General features: G+C 50.0%; 1 protein-coding gene across 6 annotated transcripts; it reads left to right on the forward strand.

Annotated features, from left to right (window-relative positions):
* Positions 1-234: 234 nt before the first annotated feature.
* QRICH1 (glutamine rich 1) lies at positions 235-21,962 on the forward strand. 6 transcript variants are annotated; one of them, XM_084292487.1, is made up of 12 exons: positions 235-328; positions 1,100-1,160; positions 4,615-4,944; positions 11,229-12,248; positions 15,617-15,794; positions 16,425-16,579; positions 17,417-17,531; positions 18,814-18,922; positions 19,259-19,410; positions 20,127-20,217; positions 21,024-21,217; positions 21,509-21,962. In XM_084292487.1, the coding sequence occupies exons 3-11, from the start codon at positions 4,636-4,638 to the stop codon at positions 21,214-21,216; spliced, it is 2,322 nt and encodes a 773-aa protein (XP_084148613.1). In that variant the 5' UTR covers positions 235-328; positions 1,100-1,160; positions 4,615-4,635; the 3' UTR covers position 21,217; positions 21,509-21,962. The 6 variants fall into 6 exon arrangements, with proteins under 6 accessions (XP_084148613.1, XP_084148609.1, XP_084148614.1 ...); XM_084292483.1 differs by having other exon boundaries at positions 21,024-21,962; XM_084292485.1 differs by lacking the exon at positions 235-328 and adding an exon at positions 891-953 and having other exon boundaries at positions 21,024-21,962.
* The last annotated feature ends 765 nt before the right edge of the window (positions 21,963-22,727 follow it).

Here is a 22,727-nt window from a genome sequence, read left to right on the forward strand (position 1 = left end):
AGCCCCACGGCCCGCTCCCCACCACCCCCCCCCCACCCATCCACCCACCCACCCTCCGCGGCCCTCCCCGCTCCCCACGCGTGTCCCCGCCCCGCGTGGGCCCCACCCCCCGTCCCCACCCCCCCCAAAACGGCGCCGGCCCCTTTAAGGCGCGGGGCGTGGCGCGGCGCCCAGCTCTCGCGGGACTTGCGGGCCGCGCTCTCGCGAGGCCGAGGCTGCGCGCCGATTGGCTGCGGGGGGTTGAATGTAAGATGGCGCCCAGCGAGCTGTGAGGGGCAGAGGCTCGGGGCCGAGGCGGCGGCGGCGGCGCGAGGGCGGCGGGGCCGGGGTGAGGCGGGGCCGGGGGGGGAGCGGGGCGGGGCCGGGAGCGGCGGGGAGCGAGGGAGGGGAACGGGGAAAAAGGGAGGAAGGGGGCGGCGGGCCGGGGGGGGAGGGGAGGCGGCGGCGGTTCCGGGGGCGGCGCGGGCCCGGTGTGTGTGTGAGGGGAGGGAAGGGGGGGGGCGGGCACGCGCGCGGCCTGGTCGCGGGCACGCGCCGGGCGCGCCCCCGCTGCTCGCCCCGCGCACTCGTTGCCGCCGGCCGTGAGCGCGCACCGGAAGGCGCCGCCCCGGACCCGGCCCCGGCGCGGCCCTCGGCGGCCGCCGTCCCGGTGGAGCCCCCAACATGGCTCCGGGGCGCGGCGCCGCCTCCTCCTCCTCCTCCTCCTCCTCCTCCTCCTCCTCCTCCTCCTCCTCCTCCTCCTCCTCTTCATCCTCCTCCCGCCGCCCCCCCGGGGAACAAAGGCGGCCCCGGGGCTCTGGGGGGGCTCCAGCCCCGCTAGGAGGATCCCCGGATCCCCCCCTCCCCCTTCACCCCATCGCCCTCCCCGTGGCACCGGGCACAGTCACCGCTGCTGCCTTGTTCTCAGCTCCGCCTGCACGGCCCGGGCAGGTGCCGGCTGTCCGGCCCGCTGGGTGGGTTGTTGTGGTATTTTATTTTAATTATTTTTGTAAGTAAAATGTTCCTTAAACGGCTCAACTGGGCTTAAAAAAATAAAAAATAAAAAAAAAAGGGAAAGGAGCTGGGGATGGAAAGGGCTTCTTTGTTCTGTCTTCTCCAGAACGGTACAAGGCTAAGGGCTCAGGACAAGAGCAGCAGAAACACATGCACCATGGTGACTGGTGAGTCCGGACCTGCTGCGAGTCGGGTGTGTGTGCTCGGTAACCTCCGCCTGAGCTGTGCCCACTAACCGCGTGTGCCCCTGGTCCTCGGACAGGCTCTGGAACGTAGCGCCTGGAAAGCGCGGTCCTGCCGCCCGGGGAAGGATGGCAGCCCTTGGTAGAGGAAAGCTTTCTGCTCAGAGGCTCCTTTTTGGTTTTAAAATCAAGTCTTAAAAACGTGCTGTTGGGGTGTAGTAAGGATGGATGTTTGTTATTTCTAATGGATTGAGGGAGCGCACCCCTCAGTCTGTTTTAGGAGCGTTAAAAGCAGTGACTGCAGCAGCGAGCTGTGTGTTGCAGTACAAAAGCCTGTTGAATGCGCCACTGAGCCTTAAGGGGCTCTTCTGCCAGAAACAGGTGGGTTTAGTTTAAAAAACGTGGCTTCTTGGCGTGGCATTGGTTACCTGAATCTGCACCCGGACCTGGTACCTCTGTAGCCGCGCACAGTTCTGTGGAGCACAGCTCTGAGCAGCTCGGTGCTCGCCGTTAAATATCCCCGAGCAGGGTGATGCACAGAAACCTCCCCAGGCTGCTCCGTTCCCTGAGGTGCCTTCAGCTCTCCTCTGCTCCCCGCAGCTGGAGGCTGCAAAGCAAAGCGAGGGAAGGTCCCGCTGCGGGTTTGGAGCAGGAGCAGTGCTGGAAGTCCCGCGGGGTGCAGTGGGCTCCGGTCTGTGGCTGGATTTCCAGAGGTTCAGACAGGCGCTGCACTGCTCCAGGTGCTAGTGGCTTTCAGCACGGCAACTTCAAGTGGATAATAAAGATTTTTCCATGCTAGAAGAGAGCACAAGAGCTTCCTTCTCACAGCGTGTGACAGGCAAGGTTCACCAGACTGGGCTAGCAGGCTTCTGTCTCCCCTGCTTGCTAAAGAGCTGGTTAGGATGGAGCAGCAGAGCTGGGGCAAGGGTTTGCATTAAGGAATTGGTGCTATTCGTTCTGCTTCCTGGTGGTCAGAGGAGGTAGGTGGCGTGCTGGTGGTGGATCTCCTCGTCTTTGGGCCTGGTGATTGTGTCTCTGGGTTTCTGGTGGCTTCTGGTCTCTGCTGTGCAGGAGCACGGTGCGTGTCCGAGCGGCGCTGGGTAGAGGGGCTGGAGTCCTCCAAGTGATGCAGGAGCCTTAGAGGGTGATGGTGGGTGACGTAACTTCAGCTCTGCGGGTTAATGGATAACTGCTGCTGAAAAGATCGGCCCTGCTCAGCTCCCCGCTCCTTCCCCTGACAAGATTAACGGAGAGTGAGCAACCCGGGGCTCGATTCCCCGAGCCCTTCCAGCATAGCAAGCATGAGTGCGGCGGCGAGCAGGAAGGCAGGAGGTGTGCTGAGAGGTGAGCCCAGCAGTTCAGCAGCACCGTGCTGGCACGCTGCCTTCACCGTGAGGACGAGCACCCGGAGAGTTCCCTCCTGGGCTCCCAGCGCGGTATCCTCGAGGCTCGTCCCTCAGGAGCCTCCCCTCAGCAGCCGTGGCTCCTGGCGCGCCTCTGCACGGGCACACACGGTGAATGCCCTCTGAGAGCTTCCCTGTGGGGCTGAGGTCCAACGTGTGAAAGTTCCCAGCAGAAACTTGGGGCAAACTGATGACTCCAAATGCGTTTTCCAGCTTGAGAGGATCTAACGGAGCTCCTTACAATTAGGTGCAAGATTTAAGTTTGCCCAGTCTGGGTCCTGTAGGCAGATGCATCAGCAAGGTTGTTCCCTGTCTGTGTCACCTTGAACATGCAGGCAGCAATCACCTGGGAAGGGGTTAATTAACAGAGGTACAGGGCCTCTTTGCTGGGGAGAGCTGAGCGTTGAGCTTAGGGATGCCTGGCTTTCTCTTGGGCAGCTCCCAGAGGAGAGCTCCTGAAGGCAGCAGCGAAGTGAACAGTCCGTTAGCTCCTGCACAGAGCAGAGTCACCGACAGGCAGGAGACCTGTCTGTGTGCAGCTCTGGGGGGCTTCCCTCTGCTGACTTGTACAGAACTGGTGCGGTTGGCAAGCAAACGCTGTTACCCTGTGCTTCTTATCGCTAAACCCCGACACATTTCCAGAATATTTTCTGTAACGACCCCACGGAGCACCAGCTGCTGTTAATACCTGCAGAAGCCGTGCGTTCAGCGCCACTCGTGTGTTCCCCTTACCTTTGCTATTCCTTTTCCGGTGGGCTTGGTTCAATGCTCTAGCCATGAACCTCCGTGCAAACAAAAGCTGCTGTGTGCTTAGCCTGGCGTCACGTACCGGTAAGCGCGGTCAGGATCTGCTCCGGCGCCTGCTGGGCTTGGGCCTGGGGAGCACCTGGGCGCCACCGACAGCCCGGGACTTGCTGCCGTTCTCACACGGCCGTGGCAGTGTGTTCAGTCAGGGGGTTCTGTCCTGGTTCCGCTCCATTAAATCGCTGGGAAATGATTTAAAGGGTTCTGCTTTTCCTGCTTGCTCTCGTTAGAACCTCAGCCAAAGCGTGCGCACAGCGGTGGTGTCCTGTTCCCTACCTGCAGCTAGATCCAGTAACTTTCCTCTTCTGGTCCCAGTCTTGTGCTGCTTCACATCTCACAGCCCCCTCAGCAGCTGGTGGTGTTACAGCTGGACTTTATTTACCCTTTATCGGGACTAACAAGTGCCTCAGAAGCAGGCTGTGCGCTTCCTGCAGGAGCCCTTTGTGGGTTTAAAGAAGTCAGGGGGAGAAGGATGCTGTCAGCGCGTACCCTAGAGCTTTCTGATGCTCTCAGGTGTACTCAGCTTTTATTTCTCCTTTGCTCTCACCTGGTTTCCTCTCTCCCCGTACCCGGCATGTTTCCTGTAACCTCTTATACTAAAAGCACCATCAAGAACTGGTGCTGCTGCTGCCTGGTTTATTTCTGGAGCTCTGCTTCTCTGTGCCTGTAGTTCCCACTCTGAGGAACCTCTTGGTTCCAGCACTCTCCTGCTTGCCCTGTCAGAGCGATGGGGCTGTGCTAGCCCTACAAGCAGCAGATGAATGCTGCGTCTGAGGCTTCCCCTTAGCTGCACGGCCTGGCAGAACCCCCCGCTCGGTTCTCCCTCCTCTGGGACTGCAGAGCAGGGTCAGGGATGTTGGTTTCCGAGCTTCTCTCACTAATACTGCATGCTGCAAATGAGTGAAATACGTGACTTGGGTTAGTCCGTGATGGGATTTTGCTGGTGTGGATGAAGTGCGGTGCTCGGAGACGGTACGGGGCGCTGAGCCCTTGGAGACGGGCACCGTGATCACACCTGGTTGTTGGTCAGACTCTGCTGAGGGATAACTCCAGAAGGGCGCAGTGGTGCGAGATGCCCCCTAAAACTAAAGCACCTGTCCCAGGGCACCCGGCTGTGCATGTTTGCTGGTGTCCTCTGGTACTCGGGGTGAGAAACAATTTCCTGGAGCTGGGAGCATCCTTGCGCTGGAGGAGTGCCGCAGTTAAGAGTTTTCACTTTCTCTTTCCTTAAGGAACCCTCAGGACCTTGCAATATGAATAATTCTCTGGAGAACACCATTTCCTTTGAAGAATACATCCGCGTGAAGGCGCGAACGATCCCCCAGCACAGGATGAAGGAGTTCCTGGACTCCCTTGCTTCCAAGGGGCCGGAAGCCCTGCAGGAGTTTCAGCAGACCGCCACCACCACCATGGTGTATCAGCAGGGTGGCAACTGCATTTACACGGACAGCACAGAGGTGGCTGGGTCTTTGCTCGAACTTGCGTGCCCTGTGACAACCAGTGTCCAGCAGCAAACTCAGCAAGAGCAGCAGATACAGGTTCAGCAACCCCAGCAAGTCCAGGTAAGCGCCCTAAATCACCCCCAAGTGTGTGTGTGTGACTCGCTAACCCACGGCGCGGTGTGCAGAGCCAGCTGCTGTCTAACCTGAAGCCACGGGCAAGCACTTAAGAAGCAGGACCAATTAACTTTATATAGAACAACGCTATTTCCCTTTCATTGGAGGAATCTGGTAGTAAATTTCTCTCTCGACTGTGCCTCCATTGAGCCCCTCTGTAGGAGGAGTAACATACATAGCAATGCAGTGGTGTAACCTCTTTGAGAAATGGTTGACAGTTCTGGCATGTACACAGCTCCCTGAAGCCGTGCGCGCCGCGTGAAGCAGCTATAAATACCCTTCCCCCTCTGCTGGGCTCACTTTGGTTGGTTAGAGTGGCCCTGGGATCTAACTCTCCATTATTATTTTTTTTAAAGTACTCTTTAAATGATTTTACTTGGATATTCTAAAAGTTGTAGTTCTTGACGTGGCTTTTAAGCTGGGTGAAAATGTAGCAAAGTCAAGTGATGAACTTTGGTAAGATGTCTTACAGGAAGCATACCCTGAAAGATGTGTGCGTGTCAAGGAAGATTGCTCAGTTGCACAGTGGAAGGAGTCTTCTGCAGCTTTTTTTTTTTTTCTTTAACAGGTCTTAAAGTAATTAGTATTAAGTATTGAATGAGTAAAATCCAGCGCCAGGCAAAAACCATAGGACTTAGAATGACTGGAGTAACTGCCTTTGCCCTCAAACATATTTCTTGATCAGTTCATAGGTGGCAAGGCTTTTACCAAGGCTCCCTAACAATATGTGTCCAAGCATCTGGACTCAGACTGCAGCTCTGGCTCCGATATGCCTCAGATACAAATCTTTCTGCCTTCTGTAGCATAAAGTTGTGAGCTTTCTTCTTCTGCACCAAATGAGGGTAGGGAGACAAACGGCTGGAGATAAGGTCGCGGGGAGTTGCCGCAGTGCAGTAGACTTGTGCTAACAGCTCACTTGGGTGCTCTTCCCCTCCAGTAAAGACAAACTTTCCTCTTTCCCTGGGTAGCTTCTCTCCAATTACTCTTTCTGTTGAGTAAATGAATGCTCAACTAGGACTTCGCTAACCTGTTGCCCTACAGTAACTCATGTTGCAAGGCTTTTGAAGAAGAAAAGCCTCTAGTCTCGCAGACAGATGCCTTAGATCTCTGTGTGAGTCTATTAAAACTGGTCAAGGCTGCTTTCGGTTCTGCCAGCCAGCAGATTTTTTGGGAGAAGTCTCATTTTTCAGTTCAGTAGAAGAACTAGTAGGAGAGTTGGGTGGTTTTTTTTTTGGCCTTGAAGATGCTGAATGCCCCATACCAATTTGACAAGTTAAAAGGAATATTACATATAATTTCCTGCTGCTGCCACCTCCTTCCAGAACTTCTCAAAGTTCACACTTGACCGTTGCAGGCCTTGTAGTAGCGGCGATAGGGAGGGAGGTCATATATCAAGCACTCCAGAGGAAAATAAACTCCTGACCTTCTTGGAAATAACTGTAGAGTTGCTGCCAAAAACCTGTTCCTATTTTTTAAACTAAATGGCCTGCACCTTGAGGAGAAAAATACCTAACGAAAGTCAAACTTTCAGAAGCCTCTCCTAAAAAATGCTGTGTACTCTTTCTCCTTTGTTTTTGGTGCGACTCTGCTTTAAAATACCTGCTTTAAAAAAGCTGCTTTAGCATCTGTCAGTACAGACCCTAATTAGTGTTTTCACTGCCTAACGTGTGGCTCGCCGTAGCCTATTGCCAGTCCCCCAAACGCTCTGGTGCACATCTGGCACTAGGTACAGCTGCAGCTTCTGTGCATCACAGCGCACCTGGGTTCACATCTCTTTTACCATCTGGATCAGAATGGTCTCAAAAGGAACGAATTAACCTTTTTTCCCCAAGAACCGGGTGGAGGAATGCCGTACCCCTTTGTGAGCGTGCTTAGTGCTCTGTCTCCTGAGGTTTCTGACCGAGGTGTGATTGGTGTTAGACCCCTGATTCAGCGTTCCCTGCTTCCCCACGGTGGCTGTGGCAGCGGTAGCAGCGTGGTGCCTGGGCTGGGGACAGCGTGCCCCTGGGGCAGCGCGCCCCGCTCGGCTGCCTCGCTGTGCTGAGCCGCGAGGATTTTCCGTCGCCCTCCCAAGGCTCCAAGATTTTGATCAAACTTATGTCATCCCGCTACTTGACTCGATAATCCGTTTAGGTCTCGCTAATCCAATTGCACATCGGTGGAAGACCCTTCGGATGACGGTGCCTGTGGCTGGCGGCGTGACAGCGGGGCTGCAGGCCACTAATAATATCGCGGGTCAGATGACCCCGCGGCTCCGAGCACTGATGACAACCTTATGATCATAAAGATAGACGGTGCTCGGGTTTCAGCCTCGGTCTTGCTGTGACAAAGACTGTACCTGGCTGCTGCTGGGTTTACTTATCCTAGCAGAATAAAGCTCCTGTTTGAAGGAGAACTTGCCACCTTAGGGTTTTCTTTCCTAAAATGCTCCACAAGCTGGTGACTAACATTTATTTCAAAGACGAGGGGAAGCAGCTGTTCAGTTAGGTTAGGTGTTAGTCCATGCTGCAGTGAAGTGTCTTGGAGCTCTTTCCATGGCCAGTATCACAGTGATGCCATTAACCATCTTAAGAAATAATGTGTCAAGTTGTCATACCCTGCTCCCTGCATCCAGGGTGTCTGGGAGGGGCTGTGTTTTGCTCCACTCGACTAAGAGTTTGTCAGCTCTGCCTCTGGTGGGATTGTTCCCAGCTGGTGCTGAGCACTGAGGCCATAGAAGAGATGATACCAGCGAGAGGTGTTAGCACTGCCTTACAGAGCACGGTATTTCTGCAGAGATAGTGAACCTCTTCCTCCTTTCACTTCTCGTCTGTGTGTACAAGAAGATTTAGCTGAAAGAATATCAGAGGAGAGTAAGTGTGTTTGTGCAGGATGTGCACAGTGCACGCAGGGAAGACCCTCAGTTCTGGCCTTTTTTTAAGACGGTCTGGTGGCAAGGTTGCAAGAGCTTCTTGGGCTGGGGCTGTGGGGAAGACACTACAGGGCAGCAAGACTGTCAGGCTACGTAGGGGATGATGAAAAGACTGCATAAACCATGAAAGCTGATGCCTTTCTAACTCCTCGGTTCCTTAGGGGTTGGCTGTTCATCTTCTTCTGCCTTCCCCTGATCTGCTCTGTGGCTTCAGACCACGCTAGGAAGCTGGGCAGCATTAATGACATGAGGCAGGGAAAGATGCACTTAAGGAGCTCAGAAGAAAACCTTAGCCCTGGCTCTGCGCAGAATACATACTTGTTTCACTTTTGATGGATGTGGCTTTCTCTGACAGGAGGCAGGGCTCCTGTTTGCTTATCTTTGAATATAAGCAATATTAGCGTGGCAGCTCGGATTTGTTACCATTTGCTGGGTTTGCTGCTTCAGAGAATGGCTGTGATCACGAGGGGTGTTTTAAAGATAGCCCGCTTTTGTATATGGAAATAGGTTTCTCTTTAGGAGGGGAAGGTTTTGCTCTCCCTGGTTCACGTGTTCCAGCTGTCTCAGGTCTAAATCCTGCCCCAAAGGACGGTGTGGCAACATAATCCTGGTACGGTCACTGTTCAAACACGCAGAGACCCAGCGCGGCCTGCGGAATTGTCTTACTGATGTTGATGAATGAGCAGAGGGAAAAAAACTGCAGTGAGAACCTGGTGGTGGTTCGGAGAGGTTGACTTGTACACTCCCCGTAGGCCTTGTTTACTCTGACAGATAGCAAAGCACTTCCTGTACAGCAGCTGAATAGCAGCTTCACCGTTTCCTGCTGCCTGGGGAGCAGGCTCTTCACCTGCTGCGTGCTCGTGTGCGTGCTCTAGGTGCCTTCTGATAGAAGGAACCCCGTGTTTGGGATCACTTGGGTTTAGGACCCTTTGAGGGCAGTGCATTTTCAGCCTGGTTTCCTGAAACGTCATCTAATGATGAATTGATGATTGATCAGCAAGTGAAATGAATGATTTCCTGAAATGACATCCTGAAATGACATCTAATGCTTTTGCTTCTCTGGTCTACTACTCTTTGGTCCGACTTCTAGCTGCTTTATGGTAAAAAAACAAAATGCGTTTCTCTTTGTGATCACAGCCTGCTGGGAAGTGATTCTTTCCATGCTGCTGCACCCAAACTCCTGACAATGAGCAGCCTCAGCGCCGTAACGTGGCGTGTTGGGTTGTGGTACCAGTATAACCCAGGAATTCCCAGCTTAACACGTCCTCGCCTTAAATCTTCGCTCTAAGGCTGGAGATTGTTCTCTCTGTTGTTCTTGGCTTGCACACTTCAAACATTCCTCTCTGTACAGGGTACTTTAAAAAGTCAGCCACTGATGCTTTTTGGTGTAATTCTTTGTCCTTTTGTCTCAGATACCAAGCTCCATCAGTGGGTCAGTGTAAGACGTGCAGCAGGCAGACCTTCAGTATGTGGTAGGAGCAATCTCTGGTCAGAAACACGATGTCAGCAGTGTGGAGAGCCTCCACTGCTCCTGGAGTCTGCCTTCTTGCTTGGGTCTGGCCTCATTCTTTGGGTGTTTAAAGAAAATAACTATGTGAGCTCTAAAGCAGCAGCAAGGCATCTAGTTATGGGGGTCAGGGTTTCAGCCTCAGGGAGTATCGTGTGACTTGAGGTCATGGCTCATCACCTGCTGAAAGTTAAGGAAGTTGCCCGTGGCTTTTGGAGGCAGCAGGCTTAGGTTCTAAAGGCAGAAAGGAGAAAATGCTGTCTGGTCTGGTCTGTTCTTAGCCTCTGCCTCTTGCTTAAACCCATTTCACTGCCTTTGTAAATGTGCTCACATGCTGAATTTTTTTTACTTAAGGAGCAGGCTTTCAAGTCTCACTGCCAACAGCAGAAATGCCCTCTTTACGTTGTGTTACATGAAATCAGTAACAGAAACTCTCATGTAAAATTGCGCCTGTGATGGCGGTGGGGGTGCTTGTATAAGATGTTCTTAGTCAACATTTAGGAGAAGAGGGAACGGCCTCCAGTTGCACCGGGAGGTCATGTGTGTCTTGTTACCTTGCAGGAAATGATATAAAGCCCACAGCATCTGGATTACCGCACGTAGCTGTCAGCAGGAGCCTCTAAAATTCTCCAGTCTTCCTGAGAACAGAATGGGTTCTTAACAGGAGGGGGCTTCAAATCGCTCTGCCACTGGTGCATTTTGCCTTCCTGCTTAGTGCTTAGCAGCTCTTAATTGGCTGCAAAGGAATCCCTCACGTTTTTTAAAACTTGATAGAGGTCGCTTTGGGAAGTGGGGTTGAGATTTTGTTTATCCATGCAGCGTAGACCTGAGCGAGCGGGGAGTCTGTTCAAATGTTAGGTTAGCTTGACTGGCTCTGATAAGCCAGGTAGAAAAGGGTGAGGCAACGTGAGCAGGAAGGCACCGTTTTGGGACTAAATTGCTTCAAACATCGTGTGGCCCTTGGAGGTGTCACCACTAAAGCTCTACATCCCTCAGGTGGATTTGAGAGGAGAGGTTGAGCGATTCTTCCCCCTTAAGGTGTGGCTTTAGGGAAGCCTGGAGAAGTGATCGTGGAAGCCTGGGATGTCGCTTCCAGAACAAGGCAATGCAACAGAGTGTTTGGGGTGAAGTGGGGAAGCCTCTGGGGAGGAGAGCAGAGCAGAGCAGGCCTCAGGGAGTGGAGACGTCAGCTTGAGGATGACTATTTTCCCTACACTACAATGAACTGTGTCCGTGAATATTTTGTCCATATTATTCAGCATTGTGTAAGTGCATGAGCTAGAAAATACAGCTGAATAACTTGGACAATAAATGGAATTAGTAAATGGTTAAAGTTAACTTCTAATTTCAGCCTACAAACGCAAATGCTGTAGCAGTGTCCTTTAGCTCCCGACAGATTCCCATGAAACTTGCAATATTTCCTGTGCTAACACCTGCTTGTGTGGTGCTACTATTAACAGTTGGTTTCAAGAGAAGATTTCTCTGCTTTGTGTGGAAAGAGCCAAGCGCTGGTTTCGGCTTACCCATGGCTCTTACTGCCTGGCACTGGCGAGTGATCCTGCAGCCATCTGGGGCCGAGCTTGAGAGCAGTAAAATCTGTCTTCAGGGCATAGTGAGGATGAGACAAACTCCTGCGTTTTGCAGCAGGAAGCTTCACATCAGTGTCGTGATGTGGTTAATGTGTGGAGTGGTGCATCCGAGCAGAGAAGCCTGGAGCACGGAGCTCCGGGGACGGAGCATCCGTGCCGATGGCCCCGCGGTCCGGTCGCTGGCACTTGCTGGCCCCTAACAGCCCAACTGCTGTCGTTGCAGGTCCAGGTCCAGGTGCAGCAGTCGCCGCAGCAGGTCTCCGCCCAGCAGCTCTCTCCGCAGCTCACTGTCCACCAAGCTTCGGAGCAGCCCATACAGGTCCAGGTGCAGATCCAAGGGCAGGGGCAGCAGCAGGCGTCCCAGACAATACAGAGTCAGTCTCTTCAGAGCCCCAGCCCGTCTCAGCTGCAGGCGGCTCAGATCCAAGTGCAGCACATGCAGACTGCCCAGCAGATCCAGGCCGCCGAGATCCAGGAGGAACACATACAGCACCAGCAGATCCAGGCCCAGCTCGTGGCCGGGCAGGCCATTACTGGCGGCCAGCAGATCCAGATCCAGACGGTCGGGGCGCTCTCACCTCCTCCTTCTCAGCAGGGCTCCCCGCGAGAGGGGGAGCGGCGGATCAGCACGGCCAGCGTCCTTCAGCCGGTGAAGAAACGCAAGGTGGATATGCCTATCACTGTATCGTATGCGATTTCAGGGCAGCCAGTTGCCACAGTGCTGGCCATCCCTCAGGGCCAGCAGCAAAGCTACGTCTCCTTACGGCCAGACTTGTTAACGGTGGACAGTGCCCACCTGTACAGTGCCACTGGGACCATTACGAGCCCCACTGGAGAGACTTGGACCATCCCCGTTTATTCTGCTCAGCCGCGTGGTGACCTTCAGCAGCAAAACATCACCCACATCGCCATCCCTCAGGAGGCCTACAACGCTGTCCACGTCAGCGGCTCGCCAACGACACTGGCTACCGTGAAGCTGGAAGACGACAAGGATAAGATGGTGGGAAGTACTTCGGTCGTGAAGAACTCCCACGAGGAAGTGGTGCAGACTCTTGCTAATTCGCTCTTTCCAGCGCAGTTTATGAATGGCAACATCCACATTCCAGTGGCAGTGCAGGCTGTGGCAGGGACGTACCAGAACACAGCACAGACAGTGCACATATGGGACCCCCAGCAGCAACAGCAGCAGCCCACACCGCAGGAGCAGGGGCAGCAGCAGCAGCAGCTACAAGTCACCTGCTCGGTAAGTTTAACTTCGGTGTCTCGGTCCGTGAGTAACAACTTGCAGATGTTTTGGGGAAGGGGATGTGAGCCAGCTGGTGTGTGGGAAGCAGAGGTGGCTGTCCGTGCAGTCTGGGCGTAATATGTGGCATTTAACTCCTGATAGATGCAGGGCTGCAGCATGTTAATGTTGGTACATAATTATAGGGTGCAAAACTGCCCAAAAGAAAGTTCAGTGTCGCTCTTTGTAGTGTAAATTAGTAGATAAATGCTCGTGGCTAGCTAGCTTCTTCCTAGCAGGTATCCTCAAGTCTGTGGTTTTCTCCTGACCTGCTCTAGGGGTGGCAGTGGAGAGGCAGGGACCACTGCAGCACAGCAAGCTGCACAGATACTCCAGTCACCTAGGCATCAGGTACTTGTGTTATGCAGCACCTGGAGTCCACAGCAGATCTGGTGCCCAGGTAACATGGCAAAATCTGGGCAGCTGTCAGGGCAGGCTCCGTGGATCAGGCGTACCTGGCTGTCACTCCTTGTCCTGCTGCCTGTAAATGCCTGCAGTGCAGGGACACAGTAAGGACCAGTGGCAAGTAAAACATCTCTTTGTCACGCCTGGCAAACATGACAGCCAAATGTGTCGATGCTTTTTCGAAAGGTTTTGTTGTGAACTTTAAGCCATAGCTAATTTTAAATTGGGTTTTAAAACTTGAATAATTAGGGCGATTAATGGCCTGTCTTACATGTGCAAACGGATCTAGTTCTTGTATTATCAGAAAGTGCAGGGATTGAGCTGTCAGAGCCTGTTTTTGCTGAATGGAATGAGAGCAGAAATACCCGAGTGTGCTAGCATAAATATTGTTATAAATTCTTTGCAGTTTATAAATACCACCGCTGGCTTTATAAAGATGTGTGTGCCCTCTGCTTCATCAGCAAGCGCTGAGCCGGAGGGGATTGCTTAGGGCAGTCACATCTGATTGTTCCTGAACTGACTCAGCCTCGGTGGGCTGCAGCGTCTCTTCCCTGGAGGGGGCTCCCTGCATCTCCGTGTGCCCTCTTTTATAAAGCTGTGCTTTGAGCCACGGCTCATAGGTCTTGTAACGCGTGTGTTGGCGTGGTTTTTATTTGAGTGAGGGGCTTTGGTGATGTCAAAGAGCCTTCTGGATCTTTATTTTTTTTCCTGTGTTGGTATATGAGAGACCAGTTTATTGCTTTTGGCTACTTAAACAAACCAAGTTGATAAAACTCCTCGCCTTTCCGCTAAAGAGGATTATTTGGGCTTATTTCTAGGGTATTTTAAGAGCATGAGGTACATTCATAGGATCCTTTCCAAAGCAGGAACTCCATTATTTCCTTGTAAAGCTTCTGCTAATGCTGTGTATCCCTGTGCATAGCAGCCTGCAGTTCTTGGGTATCGGGCAGGTTTTTGATGACAACTCTGTGGAATAATCCCCTGCACAGGGAGGCATGGGCTCTTCCTCTGAGGGCAATAAAGCTGCTACAGGTGAGCATCCAGCTTCTGGGTGTTGTGTCTCACAACTGTGACACTAAGAAATTTGCTCCCAGTCCTCTGGCATTGTGTTGCTGGGGGGGAATAACACCAAGCTTTGCTTCTTGCAGTAGCTCTTCCACGCATCATTCTTGCTGTGTGATGATCCCTGCTGCAGTGTCAGCTTTACTGCTGCTGACTGGGGCAAGTTGCAGCTCTTTTGCCCTGTTGTTGAAGCACACCAGAAGTCACTTAAGAAGCACCTTCCAGGCCTGTGCACTAACTCAGGCCGTGTGCCTGCCGTCGCAGCAGATGAGGGCTGTGAGGCCAGGGCAGAGGACTGCCTCCCTGCAGCTTTCTGTTGGAGCCCAGTGGGGCAAGGCTCGAGGAGGGTGGAGGCCCAGTGCTGGCTCCTACAAAGACAAGGTGTCAGCTCGCCCTTGGACTCCTGGCTTCTCTAAGCCAGAGGCTTGCTTGACAGCTTCAGCTTTATTGCCTTTGATAAAAGCCAAAGCCTCTCAGTCAGGCTCCTGCCGCAGCTATGGTGATGGAGGCGCTGATATGCACGCAGCTACTGGGAGCTGATGTGAAAACAAACCAGCAACAAAAGCGCACGAAACCAGAGGTAGGCAGCCTGTCTGAAAGCTCCGGTCTGAGGCTCTTACTGGCTTTGCCTCTTCAGCTGGTCGGTTGTTTCTTTTTACTGTTGTTCCACTAAGAAAGGTGCAGGCATTCCTAAATCTCTGCCCTGCTTTCATCCTGCACTGTGGTACTGCCAGAGCAATTTTGAGTGAAGATCAACAGTATCAAAGGGAAAGTTACTTCGTTGTGGCGAAGCCTTTCTTTTTGGGGTGACTTAAGAAATCGAAAGCAAAAGTGTTCAGATGTAGGAGTTGATATCTCTATAACAGTCAGGGCCGCCGATGACGGTTTGACTAAGGGCAGTAAAACTTGAGGTTAACCTTGTTAACCAAGGTGACGATGAGACTTGCTGCGGCAGGGGACTGAGAAGCTGGAGTGAAGAACGTTGAGTGAGTGTAGCAGTAGAATTTGTTGTTCCTTTCAGGTAAGTGCCACTGATTGCCTGTAAAATAAGTTTCAGTTTGAGGTAATCCGTGGTGACTTAAGGTCCTGTTCTAAAGTAAACTTTTGGAGGTCTGAGGACCTGGCTGGGTCTGTAGCAGGACACGTTGTAGCTGTTCACAGAACAGTAGCTAGTGTGCAGCAGCATTTGATAGTTGAGAGCCCCTCACTGCAGTTGGATGAATGTTTTGATACTGGTGTTCTAGCCTATTATTTTATATCTCTCACAAATTGCTTAATCTTACTGGTTTCTGTCAGTGACAGCAGAGCATGTTTGTTCTGTTTACCTGTTAAATACAGGCTAACAAGGAGAGCCTGCCCCTGATGGGCAAGGGTGGGTGGGATGCCAGCAGCGTACAACAACAAGTGTGCTCAGGGCAGCCCAGGTGCGGGCTGTAGTTGTTCATTTTACTGTTTGAGAGGAGCACAGAAGTCTGTTCTTGAGAGGACTTCAGCCCTATAAAGATCCTTGCCTTTGAAGTAGCTGCTCTGTGGTATTGCAGCAAGGATTGCTGCTGGCTGTTAGGTCTCCTGTGATGTCCTGCAGGACTTCTGACTGCATCAAACATCAAGCTGTGTGGATTTGCTGAAGGGATTTTAGATACGTCCATTTAAACAAAAAAACCATACTCGGAGAGACAAATACTCCTTCTTGAGCAGCAATTCAGGTTAGACAGCGAGGGCTGCATTCCCTGGATGGATCTTGTTAGAGGGGTGTTACAAAAGGCTGGTATCCTGGGGCTGGGGGTAGTGCTGTTTTGTGTTTTTTTTTGTGTAACTGTTGTGTATTGAAGTGTGTATAACCGACCTATTTTCCGTCACAGGCTCAAACCGTTCAGGTTGCTGAAGTTGAACCACAGCCGCAGCCACAGACTTCACCTGAACTTCTACTTCCAAACTCTCTGAAGCCAGAAGAAGGGCTTGAAGTGTGGAAAAGCTGGGCACAGACCAAGAATGCAGAGCTGGAAAAAGAAGCCCAAAATAGGCTAGCACCTATTGGAAGTATGTGTCGTGACACAGACTTTCCTTCCTTTCAAGTAGGGATTATTCAGTGACTGAAATGTTAAGGTGCTTTTGAGAAGAATGCTAAACAATTTTGTCCCGTCAGTGATTGTTTTCAAGTTTAAACTTTGATTTACTTTGCACTACTAATTATTGCGTGATCCAACTGCCACAGGACATGTTCCAAGGGAAATATTATAGGTCTGTGCTGAGCCAACTTGAGCAACTAGTCTGGTGGCTGTAGAAAAGGATATTGTGTGACTGCGATGCAATGTGTGGACAAACAAAATGGCTGTGCATGCCAGCCACGCTGGTAGGGCAGGCGTGGAGTTGCTGTTTTCCTGTTGCTGCAGGGCAGCATTTCATTGTGGACATGGTAAAAGAAGGCGGTCGTCATGCAGCTGGCAGGGCAGAGTCTTCCTCTTGGATTCTTGCCCACTTATCTTTTAGCAGATCTGACAGCCCAAGATCTTGATTTATTTTGGTTTTCTTTATTATACGGAGAGAATGTGGTAGTACTGGGCCTGCCGGCTAGAGTGGCGTTGCTGGAGACACGGGAAATCATTCCTGAAAGGTCAGAAATAATATGGCTTTATGGCTTAAATAATATGGCTTTGTTTTGTTTTCCAGGGCGTCAGCTGCTGAGGTTCCAGGAAGATCTCATCTCTTCAGCTGTGGCTGAGCTGAATTATGGTCTATGCTTAATGACACGAGAAGCTCGAAATGGTGATGGTGAACCCTATGATCCAGATGTGCTCTATTATATCTTCCTGTGTATTCAGAAGGTAGGGGGAGGACAGTTATACGTGCAGCAGTGCTGTGTGTGTTGTCAGAACGTGCAGAGAGAGATTCTATATTTAAAAAAAAAAAAAAAGGAGACTGGCTTCTATTGAGCTTCCCAACAGTTTCATAACAAAAGAGTCTCTTTCATTCTTACATTAAAAATAAATACTAAAATAGTGGTGTAGTTGAAATGTAATATGCAGCAATGTTTTCTTCTCCTGAATTAAGTTTGTGAAGAATTGTTAATAATTGAGTTCAATATTGTGGTGAGAACAATAAATGCTTTTAGGCTTGGTTTTCTGGGGGAGAGGGGAGCAGAGGAGTGATGTTTGAGAAACCTGTCAATGTCGGCACTTGATCGAGCTGAAGCTTTACAGGCAAGAACTTAGCTTTGTGTGATGTGGGAAGTCTGAGCTGGTAATATTGGTGTGCTTTCTGGAAGAGCTGCAGGAACAGAACTAAACTCTGATAGGAAAATTGGGTCTCTTCTTATCTGAAAAAATCTAGAGTACACGGGACAGTTATGTGAAATAACTTCCAATGAACGCTTACAAAATAAGAGGTGAAATCCAGCCAGCTTTGCTGTCTAAGATGTTTTTTCTTCCTGTCTTAGCATTCCCATGATAGTGACTGAGGTTACTTGTCCTGTACTGTCCTCAGTGCGAGGGTCCTCACTTTTCTAGGCAGGTTAGTCTGCTGCTGTGCTGTGAAGTGTTTGAGTAACTAGGTGTGTGAGCTCTTAGGATAAGGTCTTGTCTGACAGGAACATACGACCACTGTATTATACAATTGTACAGGATATTATTATACTGTATATGACTCTTGTGAATCTCTTACAGTATCTCTTTGAAAATGGTCGAGTAGATGACATCTTCTCAGATCTCTACTATATTCGGTTCACTGAATGGCTGCATGAAGTTCTCAAGGACGTACAACCTCGTGTTTCCCCTCTTGGTAAGAACTTGCCTTTATGAACATTAAAAGTTTCCAGAGCTTGGAATGTTTAAATGGAACTACAGCTTGAGTGTAGTCTGAACAGAAATCCTTTCAAAATAATTAATGTCCCTAGGATGGATCACATTGATAGGGAGAAAAATGTTGAACCTACAGTGAATGCTGAGGTCATTGCACGTGTCAGGCTCTAGCCCCGATTGTTGCTGAGGATTATTTGACGATTACTTCTCACCCACGAGAAGGCGGATAGTTGAGATTTTGTACTGTCATGGGGTTGGCTTGCTTGGAAGCCAGCTGATCCTTGATCCGAATCGAGCTTCCTCATCTGAAGCACTAATACATCTTGCCCCTAATAAGTATTGTAGCTCCGGGAGATGATGCAACACCCTCATGTTGCCATGTAGCCAGATGGATATGGGCTGCGGGACCAACTAAAAATGCATGGTTAGAGCCTCGACTGCTGCAATGAAATGCAGCTCATCTCAAACTTGTGTTGATGAGATGATGGCTACAGGGGTGGAGGAGGAGTTAGAAAAGAGACCGATTTTGTGTATAAGAGCTAGGATAAGAATTGCTTTTTTAGAGAGCAGAACCCTGCTTTCTTAGGACTTCATTCCCTTTGATCTGATTAGGTGTCAGTGAAGAAGCTATTGCTTGTGTTCAGCAAAGTAGCTGATGTTACTGGCTATATAGCTAAGTAGCACCGTGAGTTTTGGAAGCCTTTTGTTTTCACTCTGGCTGTTTGATCTGTGCTTTGTCATTCCACAAGCCCTGGAGTTCATACTGCTGTCTGTTTTTCTATTTATCTGTGTATTTGGAGTATAGTATTTCTCTTCTACACAAAGGAAAAAAATCTGAGAATCAAAGGATTACTCATGTGTCCAAATACATCACTTGGCACTGTGCTGACTGAAGCTGTGCGCAGGGCCAAGAGCTGATTTGTTACACTGGCCTGCCTGCTCTCACATATTATTGGATTAGGAGCATCTGCATTGGAGTCGGGCCATTAATTAAAAGCTGTTTAAGTGCGTATTTATTTCTCTCTGGGTGGGACATATAGATATATTGCAGGAATATATTCTCTACAACTCGAGGTTGTTGTATATATAAAATTGTTTGCTATTTAAAAAATACATCTGTGCAGCAATGAATCTGACATCATTAAAGATCTCCTTTTTCCCTTAAAATTTATAGGTTCTCTCATACTATCAGACTCTAAAATGCTGCCTGTGTTCCTGCTGTAACTGTCTCCTGGCCTGACGCTGACTTCTGATTCTTGCAGGTTACGTCCTCTCCAGTCATGTAACAGAAGAGATGCTGTGGGAGTGTAAGCAGCTAGGAGCTCACTCCCCTTCCACCTTGCTCACTACACTGATGTTTTTCAATACAAAGTAAGTACTTAGGTCTTTGGGATATTTGCAGCATGAAAACTTCAAACACTTTGACAGGGGTGGTAGGAAACTGCTGCACTGGATTAGGGCAGCCTCCTGTATTTTGTGTGGTTGCAACAGCCCTCTTGCAACCCCATGAGGCAAAGCAGATGCAGTACAACAAGGAAATGAGCTAACAGAGGGAAGCTGGACTTCTGGCTGTTGCACGCTTTGCTGCTGGAACAGTCTTTAACAGTGTTGATTTGAGCTTCAGCTGGCTCATGAGGAGTAAGGATAGCTGCATCACTGTAGCGATTGTATCCTCTGAGTGTCTGGTGTTCTTTTCTTGCTGCTCAGATACTTCCTGTTGAAAACAGTAGACCAGCACATGAAGCTGGCCTTCTCCAAGGTGTTGAGGCAGACCAAGAAGAACCCTTCTAATCCCAAGGATAAAAGCACGAGTATCCGCTATCTGAAGGCTTTTGGCGTACACCAGACGGGCCAGAAAGGTAGTGTCTAGAAGTTTTCTTTGGGAATATTTACTTACTGGGCCTGAGGAGACCTGGAGATGTCTGCAGGTAGGGCCACGAGAACCCAAGGCTCTGCTAATTATTATAATTAGCCTAACAGAGTGAGTTTTCTGTGTGTTCTCTCTGAGAGAGCGTAGTACCTTCTGATAATAAGTATCTTCTGGGGACACAACTTACCTGAGGAATATAGGACTCATCAAGAGCTGAGGGTAACTTTTCTCTTCTGTTTCTTATGGGCAAATGGACAACTGGGTGTAAAGTGCTTATGAACAGGGAGAGAAGCTTCTTTGGGAGGACTTCCCTTATTCAAAGTGCTGGATGCAAGTGAGCCCATGTAGAATTCCTACATAAATGTGGTCTGCCCTCCTAAAAGTGTGCACCTGGGATTTGGCTCAGGCATCTTATTCTCTGTAGTGAGATTTGTCATTTGGGGCACAGGTAGAGATGGAAAGATGGGTGTGGGTGGGTTGCGTTGTTCAGCAGGCCTGGGAACAGAGCAAGCTCTCCATATAACGCTCTGAGTACTCGGAACCAGGCAGTTTTACCCTGGAACAGCCATATGTCTCTTATCAGTTACATTATCAGTTACAGCACGGTGACGAGATGCTTCAGAGTGCTGAAGCTCTGTGGCATTGCTCAGTTTGTTGTGCTTCTCACACAGCGTGTCTGACAGATCTGGGGGGGTTGGTCTGTAGTTACAGATGACATGTATGCGGAGCAGACTGAGAATCCAGAGAACCCCCTGAGGTGTCCGATAAAGCTGTATGACTTCTACCTCTTCAAATGGTGAGAGCCCCTGTTCCACATGTAGCACTGCTTGTCTTCTGTGGCTGTGTTGAACTGCGTCTTGTAGCTGGCCTAGTTTTTAGGGCAGCATCTTACTGCTGGCACAGTTTCTGCATTTGCATAGATTTACGTAGCTGGGGAGGGGCATTGATATGAGAGGGTGGAATTTTACGATGTTGTCACCTAACTTAACATAGAACTTCTGTGGTATTTAAAGAGACAAATCCTGACCTGTGAACTGGCTGTTTTTAATTTCATACTCACTCTGAAGGTTTGTTGCATTGGCATGAGCTCGCTGTTCTGCCTGTGACTTGCAAACAAGTGATCTGAAAGCATCCGCTACTTGAGATGAGGGTCCCGTTCAAATTGGCTTCTGAACAAAAATGAGGACTGGAAATTGGAGGGAGGCATAGAGGACTCACCTTCAAATTATGATGATTCTGATAGCTAAAGTATGTGTTCCTCTTCATGGATTGCTCTGCAGCTAGCCTAGATGTCAAAAATAACCGATTTTTGCTCCACTCTGAAAGCCCTTTAAGGCCAAGTGTTTGTTCTACTTCCCAGTGTGAAATAAAGATTACTTCCTTGTAGTTGTCACCATGACTTTTTAACCTTGGCATGGCCTAAAAACTTTGGGACCGCCATTGTCTCTAGGAGTAACTCCATGCCTTCAGACCAAGTACCTTCATGTCTCGTCAGCCAGATGTCCCCTGTCAGGATTTGTGCAGCCTGGGATGAGGACAGTGGTGGTTTCTCCCTCCCAGGACATTCCGTTAGCCTGGTTATTTCTGATCTTCCTCACGCAGCCCCCAGAGTGTGAAAGGCCGGAATGACACGTTTTACTTGACTCCGGAGCCAGTGGTGGCCCCCAACAGCCCGATCTGGTATTCCATCCAGCCGATCAGCAGAGAGCAGATGGAGCAGATGCTCACCCGGATCCTGGTGATACGAGAGATTCAGGAAGCTCTTGCCGTGGCTAATGCCAGCACCATGCACTAAGGCATCCTTCTTGGCTCAGAAGGGGTGGGGTGGGGTGACGGGGGAGGGACAAGCAAAGATAAATTGTACAGACTTTTACACTAAAGGAGATGCCTAAGTTTTTGGTTTTTTATTGGTGTAGTTATGAAGCCCTTTTAGGCTTCTTCTCTTTAAAAGAATCTAAAGGAAAACCTACCCATTGTGTATCCTACCCAACACATCAAACTGTTGGAACCGTTGGAGGCTGCATATCCCCTGCAAGCTGGGAGCTGTGGAAAGCTGCTGGTTGACTCTGTTTTTTTTTATGATGTAGAAAATATGAACTACAGAATTGGCCTGGATGACTGGGGCCTCTGTCTCCTTGGAGCACGTGCAGCCTAGAGGGCACAGAATGATGGATGGACCTGCTCAGCCAGTTGAAGAGAGGCAGGCATCTTTTCTTGTGCTTGGACGTTAATTTGCTGTTATCTTGGAAGGAAGAGGAGAGAGTGAACTACAATTGTCATTTATACAAAGAAAAAAACAAACAAACAAACAACGATTTCTATTCAGACCTTTAAGTGACATTTTTAGATGTTAAAAGTACAAACTTTACCACACTCTTCTTTTTTGGCCTAACGTTGAGGCCTTAAACCTTGAGGCTCCTGTGCCTGATGGAATTCTTGTAACATACACTTGTGTATCATATAAAGATACCACCCTGTTTCTCTTATGTATTCTTACTCTAGTTGTTTATTAAGAATGACGAGCACGTCTTTTCAACATGCCATTGAACAATGTGTCTTTATTTGGGGAAGAGTGAGCTGTGAGGGTGGGGGGGTCATTATACAAAGATCAGTATGCAAACCGGTTGTTTTCATCCCTGTTTGTGCTTTCCAGCTTGAGTCTGCTGGACTTCTTTCACCCCGACAAATTAGGAAGGTAGAAGGGGATTAACTTCTGTTGAAGGACCTGGCTGCTTGCTGATGGAAGCTCAGTGTCAGGCTAGGAATGCGGGATCTGTGAGACCAGCTCAGACCGTCAGTCTGTCCTAATGTTCCGTGGCCAGCCTGTGAGGCTTCACTCCTAGGCAAATCCCCCTCTCCCCGCCTTTACAAGCACACCATACTGACCGCATGGTGGAGGGGTGTTGGAGAGGAAAGGGCCTTCCAGGAGCAGCACGTGTGCTGCTGTGTAACAGCTTTTTCAGAGTTTAATACAGCTGTGTAGCTTCTGGCATCGTTCATGATCATAAACCCCAACCCTGTAGCCTTGCCTTCCTGCATCTTAAGTGGTTGCTCTGTTCTATATTATTAACAAATAGTCTGCTCTTTTGAAGCCAGCGGGTAGCCAACCGTGCTTGAAATGGGAGATCACTCTAGCCAGGCTTGTTATTTGTGCCACAAGCTTCTTGGATGTGGAGAGGTGACTCTGCTTCTAGAACTTGTCTTCCTTGCTTTTCCATCTCATGTCCCTTTCCCCGTTCCGAAATATATAGGCATATACTTCAATATATATATATTACAGTAAAAGAACTCGTGTACAAGCAAGCA

This window comes from Netta rufina, assembly GCF_964035555.1.
Source record: "Netta rufina genome assembly, chromosome: 10".
NCBI lineage: Eukaryota > Metazoa > Chordata > Aves > Anseriformes > Anatidae > Netta > Netta rufina.